Genomic DNA, 22,418 nt, shown 5'->3' on the forward strand with positions numbered 1-22,418 from the left:
TTCGAAAATTTTCAGTTTTCTTCGCGTTTCACGCCATTTGCAGCCATTTTCAATTTTTTTAAAATTTCGTCAATTTTTGAAAATCTTCAAAGGGGTACCCCTTTGAGAAATTTCAATTTTTTCGAAAATTTTCGAAAAATCAAAAAACGTGGGAAATCGTCCAAAAAGCGCACAAAACTAAGAATTTTTGAAAATTTTCAACTTTTAATTTTCTTTCGAATTTTCCGAAAATTTTCGGTTTTGTGCGCATTTCAGAGCGTTTGCAGCGTTTTTTGATTTTTCGAAAAATTTGAAATTTTTTTCTTCTAAATTTGACCTTGCCTATCCCTATCAGGACTAGACTCCGCCGGGCTGTCTATTTCACACAGTCTCAGCCATACTCAGTCTGCTGTACACGGTGTGATTCACCAGGTCTGTGCTTGACTCCGTCTCTGATTAACAAGGTCTCTGCGTCACTCGTCCTGTGCCTCACCGGTCTCTGCTTCATGCGGTGTGTGCATCAGCCTGTACATGCTTGACTCGGTCTCTGCCTCACCCGATCTCTGCTTCCCATTTTCTGTGACTCACCACGTCTTCGCCTCACTCTCTCTGTCTCCCATTTCTCTGCTTGCTTCGGGCTGTGCCTCACCCGGTCTCTGCTGAACCAGGTCTTTGCACAGACGGCCTGGCATATGTCGGGTGACACAGAGAACGTATCATGCAGAGAGCGAGTCCGTTAGACACCGCGTCCGACAGAGAAAGGGTACGGCAGTGACCGGGTTGTACAAAGACCGGTCCTGGCCTGGATATTGTGGAGAAACTTTTGAAAAAAATATAAAAAATTTCTAAATTTTCAACTTTTAATTTTCTTTCGAATTTTTCAAAGTTTTCAAAAAAATTTTCCCACGAGAAGCATGTGAGCCTCGGTGAATGCCTCACACCGTCTCTGCCGGAGTGGACGTGGACGATATAAGGAAGTCAACTGGAAATTAATATACATTCTGTTTTTCTCAACAGCCTGAAGATACATTGCAGAGTTTGAAGTGACACTGATCCACTCTCCCCTTTTCAACAACAGTCGAAAGGGGGAGGTTTTCAGTTCTATAGGTCGTTGGTTCACTTGGCAAACGTCCCTGAAATAGGGTGTAACACCATCTTACAAAAAAAAACAGCAATGTACAATTAGAAACAAAAACATTTACTTCCTTAAGACAAATTGTATTACATATACGTTACACGGCGTCATTGATTATCGTACTATTCACATTTATTCGATCAAATCCTCTAAATCATGGCTGAACAACGGAGAGAGGATATGGAATTTAAAAAATCTCTAAAGCTTTGCATGAAATGTAGAGCCTAGTCACCTCAAGGTCAATTTCACTGCATAAATATGAAAAATTTCTCCGAGATTGGACCAGCCATTCTCCACTTACATGTTACTAATATTTCCATACAAAAACACAATTATATTTCACTTTGCATACAGATTTTGGAAATGGAATTTAAGAATTTTTGGGGGCGCGTGTAAAAACTTCGTACCATTCTACGCAATCGGTTACGCTGTATTAGACACAGATTACAAGACCGCGGAGAAGGTAATGTAAATTCTGAGTTCCCGGGACAACAGAGTAGCTGTGCCGGAAAAAAAAAAATTGTCTTGGCCATCACGTTCACCGGACTTCACACCATTTGGCTCACTGTTACGGGAATTTATCGAAGAATAAATTTTTACAGTAACCGTATTCAACAAATCTAATGAGCTACGTAAAATGTGCGATTGATTACACTGCCTACATTACAACTCATTAGAGAAGCAAAATATTTTCACACGCTTTTGAATTCGTAAAAATACAAATCTCTCTCTCTGTATTAACGAACTCGACATAGTTACTGCTCTACTTCAAGTTTCAAACACGAGGCAAAATTATACAGGGTGTCCCAAAAATATTTATAAACAGCAGTAACTTTAGTGGTTATTTAACATCTACAGCGTATTAGCTAATTCACTAAGTTTCAATGCTAACGTATTTAATGGTTTAATTTATTAAACTGTCTCTAATTAATTCACTAAATGCGTATACACGTCTTTCGGAGACCTGTATATATACAAGTTTAATCTGAACCTAACATCGGCACAACTTTCCAAACACATCAATACAAATATTATTTCTAAACACAATCAAATATAAAACTTGTTTACGAAGATGGCTTCTTCTGGATTGTTGCACCGTGTAGTCTGGTAGATACTGATGACGTTTCTACTTCATCAGGGCGATATCCTCTGAAACGTCGATCAGTATCCACGGTGCAACAACCCAGAAGACAGCCATCTTCATATTCGTCGCCAGTGAAAACCTGAAATCTCACAAAACTTATATACGTTTGCCTTTGTTATGGTGAGCAAATTGATACCTGAGTGAAATTCTCTCTTAATGTCTCGCCTTGTTACAATGTACAAACTGTAGCAACGTGCAGAGTGTCCCACTTAACGTGGAACCCACCACGACAGCAAGCCACGTCAGTAGCGACTGAAATACCGAGAAATGAGTGAGTCATAACGCAGAACACATTCGTCGCGTGCTGGTAGATGGGTTCCGAGTAACGTGGGACACTCTGTATATAATGTCATAACAAACGTTTTATCGAAACACCATTATATCTAAACACTTTTCCGTACGATACTCGGGTTACGGAGTGTATGAGTCTCTTCGTCGATGAGTGATTTGACAACAGCTGATCGACCACGAGGTACTTTATGGAATAAGTCCTCACACTTCATTCCTCGTGGAATCCTTTCACTGTTGAGCAGACTTCGCACGGCACATGAAAATGACCAACCCCTACATCGGCCGATTACAAGTATAATAAATCGTGCAAAGAACGATGTTGTTTTGGGTTAGGCCATGTGCACGTGCCGCTAGATACACTGAGGGTGGAGACAATATATTTATCTGAAACGTCGAACACTATCTACGAGCCTCCACGCCACAACCCAGAAGAAGGAAAAAAACATTCTCACCGCCATGAAAACTACAGATTTGACTGAAATTTGTTCTTAAATTAATTTCTGAAGATGAAAATGACGACTAATACAATTATTATTTTCAAAGTTAAAAATCAAAAAGTAAAAGGATATTTCACAAGAGAGAAAACTAAAAACCAGTTAATGTGTTATGCGAGGTCAGAGGCTGACCTATCCAGACCTCGGCTTGTACGTAACAACACATTTTCACACGTAGTCACACTGAACATCACGACACAAACACTCTTAAATTCTTCTCAGAGTTATATTAACATATTCTGTAACACTTCAAAACGAAATCTGACATAATCCTTCCTTATCTTTACAGTCTAAATTTAATTACATTATTATTATTATTATTAAACATATTGGCACTTACAACATTATGTATACATTTCCCCAGAAGATATTCGATTTTCTTTTATATATAAACGTATTTAATACAATTACATATACACAGACCCTGTAATTTCACAGTGACCTTGAAAATGGTCGACGATTTATAAGTTTTCGTATCGGGGAACGAAGTCACAGAGACTTCACGACCGCCTGACCTTTACCTTCTTCTCGGGACACATCTACAGCGTTCTCCGAGTATCAGGTGGGCCCCGTAGCAGCTGGTGCAACGAAGGGGGTCCACTTCAAGTAGGCGGGGTCAATCGCTTTATACAAGGACCCCCTCTTTTTCATGCGCTCTACATATTCATCGATAACATCCTGAAAGATAAAGCCAAAATGACTGACTGACTGTGACCAATGTTGCTTTATAGTCAATCATCTCAGACGAGTGTCCATGGACAAAGTGGGGTCATTGCATATGCAACCCGTGAGACGTAAAGCAAGGCCACGTTCCCCTATTCTAAATCTAAAGCTGTATACACACATAATCAAAAATATTACTCTGTAAGGCCCAAAATCACATAATAACCATTCTGCATTCTATTGAAAACTCAGAGACGTGCAACTCTTAAGACTATTTCTTCCTGCGTTTTTATTTTTGGTTATTGAAAAATTGTCAGTGGAACGACGGTTCCGGAGAATTTGACGTAAATACGTCTATACGGAAAGGAAGTTTATATATTGGCTTTATTGTAAATATTTCCTTTATACATGCTTTACATTTGAGATAAGTTTGATTAAGACTTTGCTTATTTAACTTGAATTAGTTACGCTTAAGATGGGTCTGTGGTAGCTGAATGTAATGTAATGTAATGTTTTATAGGTAACAACAATTCCGAGTAAACACGACGTTCCCTAGGTAACCAGGTTACACTTTCTTGCCGAATGACCCTTCCTTATAGACGTATTTACGTCCAAAAAAGCTAAAAAATTGTCTGTTGTGTTATAACTTTTTTAATTCCAATTTGGACTCCATTCTCTGACTGATGGCTAAACTTTACACGGCACACCAAACGTTACACTTATAATTTTGGCAGAAGGAACAGGTATTTTAACCATTACTCCTTCTTTCGTACTATTTCCCCATTGTTTCTACCCAATTTCCACTTTTTACTTCAGTGAATAGAGACAATTATCCTCCCGCTCCTCTGCACGCATCCATAAAATCTTTAACATCGCTGACCTACGATAAAATTCAGTGAAACGTAAAATAGCAATACAAAAATTACGATATTCACTGCCGTGTGCTAATGTGGCTCTGTGTCGGGTAATGGAAACGTTAGATTCATAAACTACTGTTATTATTTAGTTTCCCAAATACAGGGTGTTCATAAACGAATTGAAGAAAAAAAAAACCCGCCAACAGCTGCCCTTGTGTGATGGCATACTAAAATAAAATTCAACAGATCACAGAACACCAAACGACGTATTATCTTGCCTAAATGTTCATGTGTGTACGTCTAATTTTTTTTTATTAGAATCTAAAGTTTTGACGGTGGCGAAAAAACTTCCACCGTGATCACGTGCGCTGTGATTACACGTGATCCTGTAGGTGGTTGTTGAAGTTACAGATTAATTTCACCCTGAAGACTCCAGCGGTAAATCCCTCCGAAACTTCGATAACCACCTACAAGTCCACACGCTGACACAACTAAAAATATCAGGATAAACAAGTTAAAATTATTTTTCAACTTTTATATACCCTGATGAGACTGAGGAAAACCAAGAAAGAACCGAACCGGTTGCTTTTTTCGGCACTTCGCATCTCCAGTGATCTCAATGCCATTAAGAACACGTGCGAGGAACTTAAGAATGGACCGACAGAAAACTTAGAAACAAAGGAAGTAAGATACAAAAACTCACGAAGAAATCAATTTATTCGCATTGCAAAACCACGTGAAGGGAAGCAAGTTCCTTACCTGTTTCTTTAGTATGATGTGTTTCCCCTTCCAGTATTTCATCATGCCCAGTGCCTGCAGAGTGCTCACAATGTCGTAAGAGTTGATTGCCATCTCCTGACTGATATCTGCCAAGCACACACCAACAAAAAAAAAAACACTCCATATTACTCTCCGTTCAATATTTCCAGAAACTTTCGTCTGTTGACAACATTTAACAGCGCAGAAATCTGAGGAGGCGAAGAGACGAAGTCGATCACACGTTACGACGAGAGATAAAGCTAATTTAATGTCCCTTATGAAGAGTCAAGAACTCTAGGAAACAGTGAACAGAAAGAATTAACATTTCAAGGTCACACTCGTAGAGATGTAACTGGGGAAAAAAAACCAGAAAGTTTCGGGTTCAGATCTGGCGTGTGCACGAAAACACTGCCTAATTTAAATACAAGCAGTCACGTGAAGAATTTATTACGGGGCCAGCCACTGGACACGATCATGAACCAGTTACATCCTGTTCTAATCGACCAACTTCCAAAAAAAGTAATCTCAATCAAAAATTCTGTATTCATTTCTAATTTCCCACTCCGAGCTACATTCTTATCTATCGCAAGACTGTTAATTTAAGTGCCTTAAGAATATCAGGTGATGTATAAGAATCAAAAAGTCACCGCCACCGATCCGACGCTCCTACGTTGTCTTAAAGTTTATTTCATTTACAGTCAAAAATCACAACAAAAATGTTCTTCCTCTGTTTAAGAAAATATACCCGCAATTCGTTTACAATTCCCGGGCCAAACAAACTGAGAAATGAACAAAAACATCACGAAAACAAACGTGATCCATACATGACCGCAGATGACAGGAAAAATATTGAAATCGATGTTTGAGGGTCACGGTTTGGAAGGGCGGATTCGATTAAGCGGTCTTTGCGAACCCCGTGACATCGAACGTCGCGGTCGGAATGTTAACATTCCAGTGTCATCTATACGGAAAGCGCCAAGCTCAAATCACGATGTGGTAGACTCCGGGTCTTCAGCTCTCAAGATGGAGACAGTATGTTCTTCCGAAACGTTGGTATCTATCCATGAGTCTACACTGTGCTACAACCCAGAACATCAAATCTCATATTTTCGTTAATCATCCGCGTCTGTATGCAATGCACATCCATCGCTACAAAGATTATCTCTGCTCCTATCATCAGAGATAATTCGTCGGAACAATGACACGATGATTCCTGGGGTGTATAACGCATAGATTTTTATCTATGCCCCGTCTATACTCATTCACAAAAAAGGTGCAAAAGCTTAAAGTGACAATTTATAGACATCTAATCCATTTTTCATTAACCGACTTTTAATCGAAACACCCTGTAGAATGTAAATAAGCTAAGTTTCCTATCTTACCTTTGACAGAGAGCTCCTTGCCGCCAAAGTTGCAGAGGTACTCCAAGAGGACATCCTTCCAGTAACTTCGATACGATATGAGCCCCAGGTCAGAGAGGGGTTTCTCCGGTGATCCAACTTTACCTTCGACCCGCGTTAAGAGGTAACCTGCCGGCAAACGATTAACAGGCTAACAGAACAAGCTGTTAATTCTGCGGAGACAAGGAACAGATATGAAGCCACACTGACCAAGACTGAGTGCCTGGAGAGAATTTATGGAATTAGGGACTGAGGTTCGATGCCTGGCAGAGACGCGGATTCTTCTACTCGCCAAACTGGACAACAGATTCCATTACTGACCAAACTGACGAAGATGTTAAGAGACAAAAGAATTACGTGTTCCAGAGTAAACTGACGTAAGTCCAAACATTACAACCGAAATAATACATGGACGCCGTCGCCAAGTGAGTATCATTTCTGATTCGTAATCGGGAGGTTAGCCACGGTGATCTAGCGGTTAGAACGCTGGCCTTGTAATCCTGGGGTCTCGGGTTCGAATTTATAACTTGTGTTGGGCAAGGCCGTGGTCTAGGCAACACGGAGTTTTCCTCCGTGGCATCCCAACAATTACTCCATTCACACACAGAAGAAGGCAATGGCAAACCACTTCTGGATCATCTGCCAAGAACGTATATGAACAGGTCCCAGTCCGAGAAAAAGATGGAAGGATCCTGTTCATATGGACCTGTCGTCAGACAGAACACTAAATAATAATAAGATGAGGTGGTCTAGCGGTTAGAACGCTGGCCTTGTAATCCTGGGGTCTCGGGTTCGATTTCCGGCGGTGCCCGAATTTATAACTTGTGTTGGGCAAGGCCGTGGTCTAGGCAACACGGAGTTTTCCGCCGTGGCATCCCAACAATTACTCCATTCACACACAGAAGAAGGCAATGGCAAACCACTTCTGGATCATCTGCCAAGAACGTATATGAACAGGTCCCAGTCCGAGAAGAGAAAAGGATGGAAGGATCCTGTTCATATGGACCTGTCGTCAGACAGAACACTAAATAAATAAAATAATAAAATCGGGAGGTCCCGAGTTAAAAATCTCGGCCTGAAAACAGAATCGCCTATTTCGTGGTCTTCCTCAGTCCCCAGACCCCTACCACAGCCTTTTTGAATTCGTTGTTCACGAAACATCCGACGTGTTTACCTGAGCAGCTGACAGCGTCGTTGAATAAACAATCCAATGTTCACGGGGAGTTACTTTACCCGAGACCGAGGGACCGAGGGATCTGACGAAGTGTGAAGTTGATCTGTCAGGTAGCAGCTTCCCTTTTCTTCCTTCGAGGTAGACGCCATTGGGGAGGAGCTGTAAGTCGCGGGACGGAATAGAATACGGCGTGACGTAACAAGAGGATGACTGTCAACTGTCAGAGAAGCCAGCGCCAATGCGATATGACGTCAGTCAGGGAAAGCGGAAATGACGCAAAGATTAAGAACAACGGAGATCTAGGAGGAGAAATGCACTTGGGCACGGAAGAATCACACGAAATACAAATAAAATGTAATTTGCTTGTGGTTTATTTAAAGACAGTTACAGTACCCGAGGTAATGTTAAGATGGTTAATAATGAACGTGGAAGGAAGTGGGCGTGACCAACTTTAAGATGCTACCACGTCAGTTTTATATAGGGACTGAGGAAAACCACGAAATAGTACGGGAAGTTGGGGTCAGGGCCGAGACGTGAGCCCGGGAACTCCCGATTACGAGGCAGGTTTTTTTTTCTAACCGCTCAGTGACGACGTTCAGTGGAAAGCGCCCATTAATTTTGGGGAAAAAAAAATGAGTAGAAGAGAGAATGAAATAAAGAGAAAGGAATAAGGAAACAGGAAGGGGGCCTTGCCCCTGTATCGCCACCACCTGATCTACCTGCGTGTCTCGACGGGTAATCGACCTGCCTCGGTATTCTCATCTTCCGCTATTGGTTTCGCTTATGCACGGCTTTGTCCACGTGTCACGGACGGACGGACGGACGGACGGACATCTGCGTCCGGCTTTAAGATTTGTCACTGCCAGGTTTCCCCACTTTATCATGTCAAAGTAGGAATCCTGCATTTGTTTAAACTTCTTCGAGATCTGATAGTGGACAGATGAATTCTTGCATTTCACAGCAGCATTTAAAACGACCTCAGTCCTTAGGCGTGCAACACACAAGTGTGTACTACCATCCCTTAATAGTGAAGATTAATATATTTCTACCCTGAAGATGGAAGCATCATATTACTCCGAAACATCAGCAACCACCTACAAGACTACACGGGTTCACAGCCTAGAAGGCCGTAACGCGAACTCTTAGTGCATTAAAAACCTCAAGTTTCCCGCATATAAAATATACGCCAACAGGACTTAGGAACAGTTAATGAAACCTAACAGTGCACCGTCTCGAACACCAGACTCTGAGGTGAATGGTCACTTTGACGCTCTTTGATCTCTCTGTATAATTTTGAAGAGGGGTCTGGCTGGGCCCCAGTTTCGCCCTGGACGCAGTTGCGAGGACAAAAATTCCATCCCCTATACGAAATCGAATCCAGGTGAGGTCATTCAGCCCCCAACATCTCAAAATCTCATCACGGAAACGGAGTTCTTTTTGGATGTTCCACTGCGTAGCCAGGTAGAAATCAGAGGTATTTTCTGTCATCAACATCACGGCGATGAGTCCTGATGATGGAGGCAGCAGGGACCTCCGATACGATGTTCAGTCTCTACCATACTACACGACGCAAAACCCAGAAGGCATTCATCGTATAAGTCGTCGTCACAAATCTCCCGCGGTTGAAGACAATTCGTCAAAGATGCATCAGGGCAATCCGGCTGGTACTGCAGAAGACGAAAGTGATACGTAGTGAAAAGTCTTTGCGATCTGGCGACCTTGGTGATTAAGGTCGGTACCTGCAGCGACACTGGAGGCAACGACCAGCCTCAAAATGCTTGCACCACTAAAGCCAAGCCTGGCGCAATCACCTCATGACATGCTGACGACGTAGCTCTGTCCTGACGTCGTGTATACCCGGCGACATTACCCAGAAGAACATCATCTTCAACCGCATCATAAATGTGACGATGATTCCTCTAAAACGTCGGTCAATATCTACCAAACTAGGTAGTAACAGTGATATTCAACCATTAAAAGTCATAGTTCATAAATTATAATTTTAAAATTTAAAAAAAAATCATTATTTAAACTATTTTATGGACACTGGACTGCGGCAAATTCGCAAAACTTTTTTCGGAGAAGTGAGGTACTTCTTAGGAAATTCCACATCGTCTATGGACATCAGAACCCGTACACGAAAGCCCCACCATTTGGAGGTTGCCCTTCGTCGCGTAACATAGACCGTCACAAGTCATACCATCAGCCATCAAAAAACAATGATCAAAACCACGTCTTCACCTGAACACATCGCGAAAGTCGTCTATTGCCCTTTCCGGTGGTGGATTGCGCAATGTTACGCCACGCCATGACGCATGTGACGTCACGACCAACGATGCTTGAGTAAATTTATCAAGTTTCCTTTAAAGATATCGATTTTATTTTCAAAACAGTACACAAAACCTTTGCAAAGGATTTAATTCATCTGTTAGACGGGTAAAAAACATTTTGATCATTGCCAAGTTGGGATAATAAATAAAACAAGTTGTGAAATGCACGCATAGAGTTACAATTCGAATTCGCCTGAAAGTAAAGTTTGATTTTTAACCCAACCCAACCTAACCTAATCTAACCTAACCCAACCTATTCTAACCCAATCTAACCAAACCTAACCTAACCTAACCCAATCTAACCAAACCTAACATAACCTAACCCAATCTAACCCAACCTAACCTAACCCAATCTAACCCAACCTAACCTAATCTAACCTAACCCAACCTAACCTAATCTAACCTAACCTAATCTAACCCAACCTAATCTAACCCAACCTAACCTAACCTAACGCAATCTAACCAAACCTAACCTAACCTAACCCAATCTAACCCAACCTAACCTAACTTAATCTAACCTAACCCAACCTAACCTAATCTAACCTAACCCAACCTAACAAAGATACACAGATTACCATCGGACCGCTAAAAATTACGTCTGCCTTCATGTAAAATAATAGTTATTACTGTCTGATTTCAATCAAAATTTGTATATGCACACAAAACTTACTAAAAACTTCTGAATATCAGAGTTAATGAATATGTGTTCGTCCGTTCTAGAGTTATTTAGAAGTACTGAGACAAACAGGGCTATATTTTAATAGCGAAACAAATCAAAGAATGAAACCAAATACAATTTATAAATCCCTACCAAATGCAGTTAGACCTTGCTCAATTTCCTATGTGTGCGAAGCTGAAGGCCTTAGAGCGATTCACTTATATCAACTGACTGTGTTCATTAGAAAAACACGGACGCGTCTGGCAACAGCACGCACCTTGAACCGAGAGGCCACGCCAACTAACTTAAAGCTCTGAGCCACTCCAATTCACCTGGTGTGACATGCTGTAGAAGGCGTGTGTTGAACTCATTTGAATATCAAAGCCGCATGACAGCGAGCCAATATGAGCAACTTCACGGTTTCCTCGGACACCACGTCACCTCTACCGACTGCAGACCACTCGAATCGACAAAAAACATCAAGCTGACCAGTGACCCCACAGTTCCGAGGTCACGAATACGCTCCTGTAGCATGCATTCATGGTAGGTGTTCAAAACGCTATGAATCTCCTGTAAATGTTCCCAAAATACAACGTTCGACGCCTTCAGGTCATAAAATCACAGTTCAGTAATATACACACTACATTAACTTTATTTCGTGAAAAATTCAAAGGCTATATACAGGGTGTGTCTATTACAGCGCCCAAGAAGTGTACTTAACTGGGCCAGTGAAGTCGAGTGCGGCGAATATGCGGAAGAGGATCCGACACTGGAGAGGGGATGTGCAGAGTATTGATCCCCGCTCTCTCTCTCTCTCTCACTCCACACTGGGCCAAGCCGTCGGCGCGCATTTACGTCGCGACTGTTGTAAGAGAACTGGCAGTGAACAGCCCCGGAGACATGCTCACACTCGCCCTAAGCGATTTATGGTTAAAAATCACCGAATTTCTACATAATTAGGCGAGGTTTCAGGTTCTCATGGCTGTATAACGATCGTCTGTCTCATCGCCCACATATGGAGGAGGGACCCACAAGACTACTTCTCCATTAACACTTACTAATGCCGCGAGAATTCAGGCGATGGAAACAATACTTGGAGGCCACCACAAAAACATTAGCCGTGAAGATGGCAACAACGTTTGCCGAAACGTTGGAATAATTCAACATTTTACACAGCTTATCTAGGAAAGTCGAGTCCAAGAGACTTCCAAATTACTGACCTGTTTTTTGGTTCCAGGAAAGGAAGATCGGTCATGGCTGTGATGGCGGACCAGTGCCAAATTAAACGTACCATAAACGCATTCAACGAAACATCAGACATTCAAAACCTGTTCCTCTCACATACATTTCCAATATCACAGTCCCAGAGATTCCAAAGAATTTAAAATGTCGTTTTTCGTAGATTTTTTCCAATCAAACTGACGTACGGTGAAACTCCGCAATTACGTAATCAGAACCAAACGATTAGCCACACCATTCCTGGCCACAAAAATATAATATTTTAAAATTAACAACTCCACAATTCAGGCTATTTAGAAATGCCTCATTTGAAAGTGAAGGAGTAGGTGAAGGGAGAGTGCCCCACTTTTTCCCCGCAATGCGCAATTCAACGGCCACCATTAAAAAATCAGACTGTAGGTACACCAACGATCTCGGGGCTGGATGACAGAAATACAATATCCGACTACGAGTTCAATCTATTTACCACAGTGTCCATAACAAGTAATCCACAGCGGGTTTAATGGATATTAAGAAGACGTGGAACCTAACCTCCATTATCCCACTGCAAAGTGACTTAACGCAGCTGTCGACTGGATCTACAGCCAATGGTGCATCTCCCCTTCACACGTGTCTAAAACCCTCAACGCCGCTCTCTGGAATCTTATTTTAAAGGCCATTAGTGATGTTGTGCTTCGCAAATTCTACCATCACCTCCAAAGGCAACCCCCCCCCCCCAAAAGTTAACAGAAAGTAACACATCGTACTGAAGGGGTGGTGTTTTTCTTAAATCCGTCAGCAAAGATCACAACTCCAGATGCTGAATTTGTCATCACCAGAAGCTACGGAGGTATAATCGCCCATAGTTATTCAGCTGTTCGAGAAATTTCCTTTCAACGTAGTCTCATCCTCGAAAGAAACTTGGAGACGACTCAATTTCATACTATCCTAAGTACTGAAAAACGCCTTCCACATGCGTGCCACACTTACAACCAATCACTTTTCGTGATTCAATCACTTAAGAATAAATGCTGTGAATTTTCATCATGAATTTTTTTAAAAAAATGGTTGGTTTTCTGGCTTGTAACGCTGTGTGGACTAAGGAACATACCGCCTCTATCTTCCGAGCTGAAGTCCATACAATGTTACAACCTACACACCGCCGAAAGACCCTTAAATGAAACGAATATAATGTCACGTTAAATAATACACTCAATGTTAAAAACTGCTGGTACATATAGTTACCACTGTTTTAAAGAGTTAACTAAGCATCACGTCATACAGACGGGGTGGAGTGGAGGTGTAACTCAACGTTTTCTAAATCTCGGTAATACCTTGAAGAGAATGGCTAGTTTCACATCCGGTGGGCCCCAAAACAGGTCAGAACGTTGTGCCGGGGATCGAACTTCGATCGTCCAGTGTGTAGCCTGTACTGTACTGTTTGACACTGGAATTAATGTGAAACTTATGACTCAAATACCTAATTCTACAGCGAACATTACTCCTTCACCTTAATAGGACTTACATCACTGAAAATCAGTCCCCTAATCTCCGGGATCACTCTGCAGGTAGGGTAGAGCTCGTACCATGGAACCAGCACATAAAACGCTACCTAGCTGAAGTTATTAGCCTAATTAAAGCTCTTATTATTTATTATAAAGTAATTAAAATTTGTTTCCGCGTTTATAATTGAGTACCAACCAAGATACAAATTAGAAAAGAAAAGTTTTAAACGTGATGGTAATTATACAGCCATCAGAACGTGGAACACAAACACACGTGCACAAACAAATGTCATTATTCTTATCTGTATAATTATTAGCTTAACATATTCTAAGTATAATTGTATAAAAATATTTATAAAAAAATTCAGGGTGACCCCCCTGAAGAAAAAAAACTAAACGTAATAACATTTAAGAATTCAGTTCGTACCGCAAAGAAAACACAACTCTTTACTATTACGAAGATAAATGTTTAACGCTGTTTACAGTGAGAATTTAAGAAACTTTAAAATACTGCAGGCATAAATGAAGGGTTATTAAATGCCAGAAGATGATATGGTTGCGTCATATTGTGAAATTTAATTAATTATTCGGTTTAATCACAATTCATATTTAAAATTTACAATTAAGATAATTAAAATATCATTTTATGTTCCTCATCGAACAATCGATTTACAATTGGAACATCTTTTTTACAACATGTTTCGGTTTCTATATAAACCATCTTCAGGCGTAAAAGTTAAAATTATAAACTTATATATGATATTTTAATTATCTTAATTGTAAATTTTAAATATGAATTCTGATTAGACGGACAAACAACAGAATAATTAAATGCCAGAAGTAAGCGACCTCACATATTTACAACTCTTTTCCGAAGGGTTAAAAATTGGAGACAAAATTTCACAGTCATAAAATCACACTTTTTTTTTTTTTGTTTTTTGAATTTTAATCTTCGATTCTTAAGATGCGACACGAAATACATTTTTTAACCATAACTTCACGCTTTAAAATCCGCGACGTACGTGACCACGACTTGACCGATCCAGACTTAAAAGAATCCAATCAGCGGGGAGACCTAGACGACGGAGATCAAACTGGGACAATTTTTTGAGGTCAGGGCGTTGTCCCAGCTACACCTATGCATGTTCAACCGCGGAGTACAAGAGGAGAAGATGACGGGACGGAGGCTGGGGTAGGGGGTGGAAGGAAGACGCAGTTCGGGATCGATGCGGCGAGACCTTAGTGGCGCATTGAACCCCCGAGCACGAGAAACGCACGGACGACGGCTGCTTCAATGAGTATGACGTCACGCCACGCCCTATACTGCAGTGGATAGGGTGACTACGCAGTAACAAAGGGCGGGGGGGGGGGGGGGTCGGACAACGAAACTTAATTTCAAACTTCTACCCCCCTCCGCCAAAACATTTCCAAGTTTTCCATATTGTCAATGTTGACGGCGACATTATGTACGATGCTACACGCAGACAGGGTGAGTTCCAGAGGATTTTACGCAACCTTTGGTAACGATCAATACGCGGCAATGGAGGTTCTCATACCACCAAGCCACCAGAAAAACACTGCAGTCTTCTGACGACGATGGAGGCAGCACGCACCTCTCAAATACCGGTCAATATCTACCAGAGTACAAGGTGTTACATCCCAGAAGCCTGACATCTTCAGGTAACACGATAACCTAACTGGTTTCCCTCAGGTCTTCAACCAAAAATGTTTATACAGAATCGATATTTTTCGGTAACAGATGGACGTAGCTTTCACGTTTCGGCTGTTTTATTCTCCTGGAAAAGTGCACCCACCCTCTACGAAGCTTCGTCGTTCCCGTGGCCTATTACATTTGTGGTGAAGACGTCACGCAGACATCAACGTTTCAGAGGAATATACCGGATCCATATACTTCAATCCACTTCAACCTTGAAGACCAACATCTACAAGTTACTTCGTGATAATATTAAAATGAGATCCCAGGTTCTCGTGGCCGGGTCTTAGAGCCATGTCAGTCTGGTGGCAGCAATGACCTCTAATTACGCTTGGGTAATCTTTAGCAAACTCAAAGTGTTTTCGCGGTACCCGGAACAACGAATCAACCGAACAGAGCCGAGTTTACAAAATATTCCTTCCGCCCAGCGACAGACACAATCCTGTCAGCGTGTATGCATATAGTAGTCATGACAACGCACTTATCGATGTGACGTAGAACGCACGCAGATACTCATTTGTTCCGTCATGATTATTCGATCGCGCCACGTGTGTGTAACTTCCCGAGGCAAAGCTTTTTAACCTTCGAAGCCTCAAGCCCATCTAAATAATACTTAAGAATTCAGTCCGTACCGCCAAGAAAACACAACGCTTAACCATTACAAAAACACAAAAGTACTTAATGCTTAAGAAATAACCATAAACACCACGTGTGGACAACATTCACAGTTACTGAGTGTTGAAACAGGTGGTATATATAGTTACCACTGGTATTTGAAGTGAAAATAAAGGCATATTAAAAGTCGGACGTGATACTAATGTTGAAAGGTTAGCTTAGGGGTAAAACGTCTGATTCTCGACCAGACCGTGGAACTGGAGATCTGCTATGCCTGAGGAACTTGCAGTTTTCTTCAGTCACTCCCGACATTTATGGACTGATCGACTGCGTCTTCGTACTCCACCATAAACTCTTAATTTCTAATTACAGTCGGCTTGACTTCGATTCCCGCCGTGTAGCCTGGTAGAAGTTTACCGACGTTTCAGAGGTCATTGCTGCCTCCTGACGATGGTAAACTTCTACAAGACTATACGGCGATACAACCCAGAAGACATGAGATTTTCGGACTCAAAAATCCTACAACATTCAATTTAATGTTCTCCAAAAATAAATTCAAAGAATGTGTAAACTCAAAACGTACATAATTTTGTTTAGATAAAAGGTTATCGATAGTTAGATACAAGTTCGTTTCTTAATAAAACAGCCAATAACAGCGTTAAAGAGTAGCCGAAATGCAGGTACTACTGAGAAACGAAAAAAAAAATTAATCAAACAGATATAAAATTATATTTTCCTTCTCAGAACCAAACCTCTACGAATTCGGGTTTCCTCTACTCAACCTGACGGAACAAGGGAGCGAATCAAAAGCACGCGAGCCCAAACCTGCACGCATAAAAAATCATCTAGCATGCAACAGAATTACGTAAAAAACATAATTAACGAGTTGGTATACTACTCATGCAAAGGAAGACACATCCAGCATCACATTTCAGGTAAAAAATTCAAACTGACATCTGGTCCATGACGTTGAGTAGCCTTGTAAATCACTACTACTAACGTTTCGCCTTCAACTTCAATGCAAATGATATCTACTGATTCTACTCAGCGATTACCAAAGTTCGCGCATGTTTATGCAGAGAAATTCAACAAATGCTTATATCTCTTACCAATCTCCAATGCCCAAAAGTTTATCATAGGTCTGACTATTCGATAAGTATCGATAAGTATCGATAAAAATCCACAAAACACAACCTTAGCCAAGACACGAACCCAGGGCAGGTTTTCGTGTTTTGACGATGGAGATGGTTTTCTGGGTTATTGCGTCGTGTAGTCTGGTAGAAGTTTACCGACGTTTCAGAGGTACTTTCTGCCTCCATCAGATTACACGGCGCAACAACCGAGAAAACAGCAATCATCAGACTCACCGCCGTGAAAAAGTCAAATCAAATTTCGGAATATCTTCCTAGTCTCAAGGGGTAAGCGATTATACACAAACCCACAATTTTAATTGTATATATAAAATATATCCACGGAGGTCTAGCGGTTAGAACGCTGGCCTTGTAATCCTGGGGTTTCGGGTTCGATTCCCGGCGGTGCCCGAATTTATAACTTGTGTTGGGCAAGGCCGTGGTCTAGGCAACACGGAGTTTTCCTCCGTGGCATCCCAACAATTACTCCATTCACACACAGAAGAAGGCAATGGCAAACCACTTCTGCATCATCTGCCAAGAACGTATATGAACAGGTCCCAGTCCGAGAAAAGGATGGAAGGATCCTGTTCATATGGACCTGTCGTCAGACAGAACACTAAATAATAATAAGATGAGGTGGTCTAGCGGTTAGAACGCTGGCCTTGTAATCCTGGGGTCTCGGGTTCAATTCCCGGTGGTGCTCAGATTTATAACTTGTGTTGGGCAAGGCCGTGGTCCAGGCAACACGGAGTTTTCCTCCGTGGCATCCCAACACTTACTCCATTCACACACAGAAGAAGGCAATGGCAAACCACTTCTGCATCATCTGCCAAGAACGTATATGAACAGGTCCCAGTCCGAGAAGAGAAAAGGATGGAAGGATCCTGTTCATATGGACCTGTCGTCAGACAGAACACTAAATAATAATAAGATGAGGTGGTCTAGCGGTTAGAACGCTGGCCTTGTAATCCTGGGGTCTCGGGTTCAATTCCCGGTGGTGCTCAGATTTATAACTTGTGTTGGGCAAGGCCGTGGTCCAGGCAACACGGAGTTTTCCTCCGTGGCATCCCAACACTTACTCCATTCACACACAGAAGAAGGCAATGGCAAACCACTTCTGCATCATCTGCCAAGAACGTATATGAACAGGTCCCAGTCCGAGAAAAGGATGGAAGTATCCTGTTCATATGGACCTGTCGTCAGACAGAACACTAAATAATAATAATATAAAATATATGCACCAATGAGTTTTTTTAAAAATACGGTCCATAACACGAAAGATATTAAGAGAAGGAAAGCTTCGGTCTGTATAAAAATAACACATCCAAAAGACCTTTCACAAACTTCCAGAAGATCTGTAACAGAGAACTTCAAGAAATTATATATAAAAAATTGTTTGACCAAAAGAGATTTTAATAAAGATATAGTATTCTCTTCAAGATAATAATTTAGCGTATTCTGTCAAAAATAATGAGAATAAAACACGAAAACAGACTTAAGGGTCGGTTCTGGCATTGAACAGACAAACAAATGACATCATTTGATCGTAATAATCAGATAATACGAACCTCATTAACGACTTGATAAATGACACAGATATTTAATTACGTTGCATTAGTCTTGCAAGTGCGGATGCACCTGCCATTAAAATTTACTGAACTGTCACGTGACATGATAAAGTCAGCAGGAAGGAGACGGATAATGTTCGTGTAGGAAGAACAAAAGTACACCGGAGCTGAGACCGGAACAGACAAGTTACAAGTCTGTGACACGATTTCGATATATTTTATAACGATATAGCCATTCATTGGTGTTGTTATTGTCTGTTCAACGCGTATAATAACTACAAAATTTTCCATCGAAAACACAAGCCTTGTTCAAAATCTCACGGTCGCTCAGCTAGTCAACAAATACCTGGTCTTCACGACGGGGGAATTTTCAGACGCAGAGGAAACTTCCAACATTTAAAGATGAAACATCCCATAAAATACATTTTCTCTTTATGAACACGCTCTGCTGAGACCATAAAAATTACTCGTCACGCACAAAAACCCCGGACTCGGGGCAATAAAAATATGGATTACAAGTTTCAGATGTGTAATTAGTTCAGAGCAACGTTCCGGAACCGGTGTACAACCACAAGATTTCTGGCGCGCCGCGAATATTTGTAAAAAAAATAATCTACGTTCCTACGTTGCAGTGAGATAGAAAAGCGAAATATTTCCTTTCGCAATTAAAATCCTGGGGTCTCGGGTTCGATTCCCGGCGGTGCCCGAATTTATAACTTGTGTTGGGCAAGACCGTGGTCTAGGCAACACGGAGTTTTCCTCCGTGGCATCCCAACAATTACTCCATTCACACACAGAAGAAGGCAATGGCAAACCACTTCTGGATCATCTGCCTAGAACGTATATGAACAGGTCCCAGTCCGAGAAGAGAAAAGGATGGAAGGATCCTGTTCATATGGACCTGTCGTCAGACAGAACACTAAATAAATAATAAGATGAGGTGGTCTAGCGGTTAGAACGCTGGCCTTGTAATCCTGGGGTCTTGGGTTCGATTCCCGGCGGTGCCCGAATTTATAACTTGTGTTGGGCAAGGCCGTGGTCTAGGCAACACGGAGTTTTCCTCCGTGGCATCCCAACAATTACTCCATTCACACACAGAAGAAGGCAATGGCAAACCACTTCTGGATCATCTGCCAAGAACGTATATGAACAGGTCCCAGTCCGAGAAAAGGATGGAAGGATCCTGTTCATATGGACCTGTCCTCAGACAGAACACTAAATAATAATAATAATAATAATTAAAACTCGTAATACACTTTAGAGTGCAAAGACAAATTGGGGCTAGACTCATCTCACTCTGTCGACGCCGATATAATTTTGAGATTCGATTCCAATACAAGACGAAATTATGTTGCGAGGCCTTCGAACCAGCATTTACTGAACAGACTTTCGTTTGTAATCGCCTCTCTCTTCCTGTCTGCCTGGATCCGCGACCTTCCTCAACTGCAGTACTTAACGTACATAAATACATACGACGAGCAGTAAATTCCTTCTGTAGAACAGCAACTTAAAAATAGCGTCGCTACTCTCCACAGTAGACTGTGTTCAGTCAGAGTTATTAAAAGCAAGCTTCATCATCTCATTTGCTTTCAATGGCGTCTCTCCAAAGGATAAAGGAGAAAACAAGCTTTCAACATTCTGCTTTATATCACCGATTTTAATTCCACAGGCTGACGAAACGAGAGATGCCACCAACCAATCTCCTAAATTAACTCGGAACACACGTGTCTTCCAAACGCAATGTCATCCGTGCAAATAAAACCTTACCGGATGATCACTGGTCTTGAGAATTGCCTCCACCACTGATGATGGAGCCAAATACAGTCTCCGAAACACTAGAATCTCAGGCTGAGGGCCTAAGGAAACTTAATTGTCATTTGAATAAAAATTTTCTTGGATATTAACCATCGTCTAGTAAATAAAACGTAAAACGACGTTTCGGAGATGAGGCTCTATCTCCGTCTTCAGGTTCCAACGTCGTTTTACGTTTTATATTTTATTTACTAGACGATGGTTAATATCCAAGAAAATATTTATTCAAATGACTCATCACCGTCAAGAACTTTTAGATTTGATAAACTTAATTGTATTCAGTCGACGTAAAAGATTTAAAACGCATATCCTAATGGACTTGATGATTCATGAATATTATTGCAACTGATAAAATATTTTTCGAAAATACACTGAAATACACAGCAGGAGTAGTTAGATCTAACATTTCATGAGAAACACTCTGTCGTGTGACGCCCAGCTGAAACTGCTTCGGTGTACTTCAAACAGACAATGAGGGCTACTGGAGCAGATAAGACGAAAACGAGAGAGAACCTAAGAGCCTGACTGAATATCATATAATTTATACAGTGGGCATGTTCTTATGAAATATTTACGTCGAACATCCACACGCACGCACAATGACACATAATTAAAGGAATTGGAAGACTCACGCAACTTGCAGACCGAACAGATAACCCGGTTTCCACGAAAGAGAGAGAGAGAGAGAGAGAGAAATTCACTAACCAGATGCTGCTCGTTGCTTACCTGAAAATAAAAACGACGAAAATGCAGGGTGTACCAAAAAGATGTATATACAGTGCTAACGTATGCAATGGGTATACATTTTTTTGGACACCCTGTAAAGACGATTTCATTTCTTCAGGTTCTCACAGTGACGAGTATAAAAATGGGCGTCTTGAAGGATTTTGAGCCGTGTAGTCTGGTAGACGTTTACCGAGCTTTCAGAGGTGTTTACTGCTTCCATCATCAGGGCGTAATAACAAGTAACTTCCAAAATTGTGCTTTATGCGGTATAAATGGAATGAAAGTGGCATGGATCCATCGATAATCAGCTGTGAGTACGGACAGAGCTACTTGCCAGACTGAAGCACATACAAGTGGATCGAAGTGTTTAAAAGCGTAAGGACGCCCGTCCACATCCACAAACGAACAGAACATGGAGCGTGCTCAACTCTCGCGGAAATTGCCGAAACACTGGGCATTAATGTTGTTCTCCCTTCGTGCAAACCTCAAACGCTAAACTCAGCGCAACTGAACCACACTCGCAGCAAGCCACGGCCTGACCTTGAGATATAGACTGACTAGGCCTAGCAGTGTTGCCAATCGCACAACGAAAACTGTTCCAATATTCCCCCTTAGTTTTTACACTCCCTCGTATTATTCTGACGACACGTTTCGCTGATTAATTCTTGGAGTCTCAGCGGTAAATATATGTACCACCTGCTTTAAGAAATCAGAAACTGCATTTTTCCTCAGACAGTGTGTTTATGAGTGTCGTATGACTAAGAAAATCAGAATGTTTTCCCCTTAAACAGTGTTAACCAGTTGATCTTCGTAATGGTGAAGAGTTGTGTTTTCTTCGCGGTACGGACTCTCTGTTTAAATATTATGTACGTAGCGCGTGTCTCATTATAAACAGCGATTAGTTTCTTAAACAGCGTTAACGATTTGATCTTTGTAATAGTGAAGTTCTGTGTTTTATTTGAGGCAAGGAATTGTAACGGTGTTTCGATAATCGATATCGATCCGAAGGGTTTGGGAAAACCGCCTGCTGATGCGGTCGGTTTAAAGGAAGTAAGAAAACTCTCATGTCCTCGTCCATCGCCTTTTTAAATATTATATGGAGCCCCACCGTTCTGACAGAATCACTTTTGGTTTTAACTCTACATCGAACTAAGCAAGTAATTAGCAGAGTAACGAATCGATAACCTAAACAGCTAAATTTTTTAAACATTATTTAGACGAGCTTTGGCTTAAAAGGGTTCTT

General features: G+C 41.4%; 1 protein-coding gene across 4 annotated transcripts in view; it reads right to left on the bottom strand.

Moving 5' to 3' along the window:
- Nucleotides 1-1,156: 1,156 nt before the first annotated feature.
- Nucleotides 1,157-22,418, bottom strand: part of chm (lysine acetyltransferase chameau) — a 70,608-nt gene continuing 49,346 nt past the window's right edge. For 2 of the 4 annotated variants that reach the window (XM_022084252.2, XM_022084255.2), the window contains exons 9-11: nucleotides 6,705-6,851; nucleotides 5,323-5,429; nucleotides 1,157-3,721 (exon numbers count right to left, since the gene is read on the bottom strand). In XM_022084252.2, the coding sequence (XP_021939944.1) occupies nucleotides 3,602-3,721; nucleotides 5,323-5,429; nucleotides 6,705-6,851 (374 nt within the window). In that variant the 3' untranslated portion in view covers nucleotides 1,157-3,601. Of the gene's footprint in view, nucleotides 3,722-5,322; nucleotides 5,430-6,704; nucleotides 6,852-10,740; nucleotides 11,747-22,418 lie in introns of those variants that run through there. The other 2 variants (XM_022084280.2, XM_022084272.2) reach the window with 2 other exon arrangements.

Source organism: Zootermopsis nevadensis, unplaced genomic scaffold, assembly GCF_977971745.1.
Source record: "Zootermopsis nevadensis isolate Lab colony 2312 unplaced genomic scaffold, Znev_1.0 Znev_ptg000031l, whole genome shotgun sequence".
NCBI classification, from domain to species: domain Eukaryota; kingdom Metazoa; phylum Arthropoda; class Insecta; order Blattodea; family Termopsidae; genus Zootermopsis; species Zootermopsis nevadensis.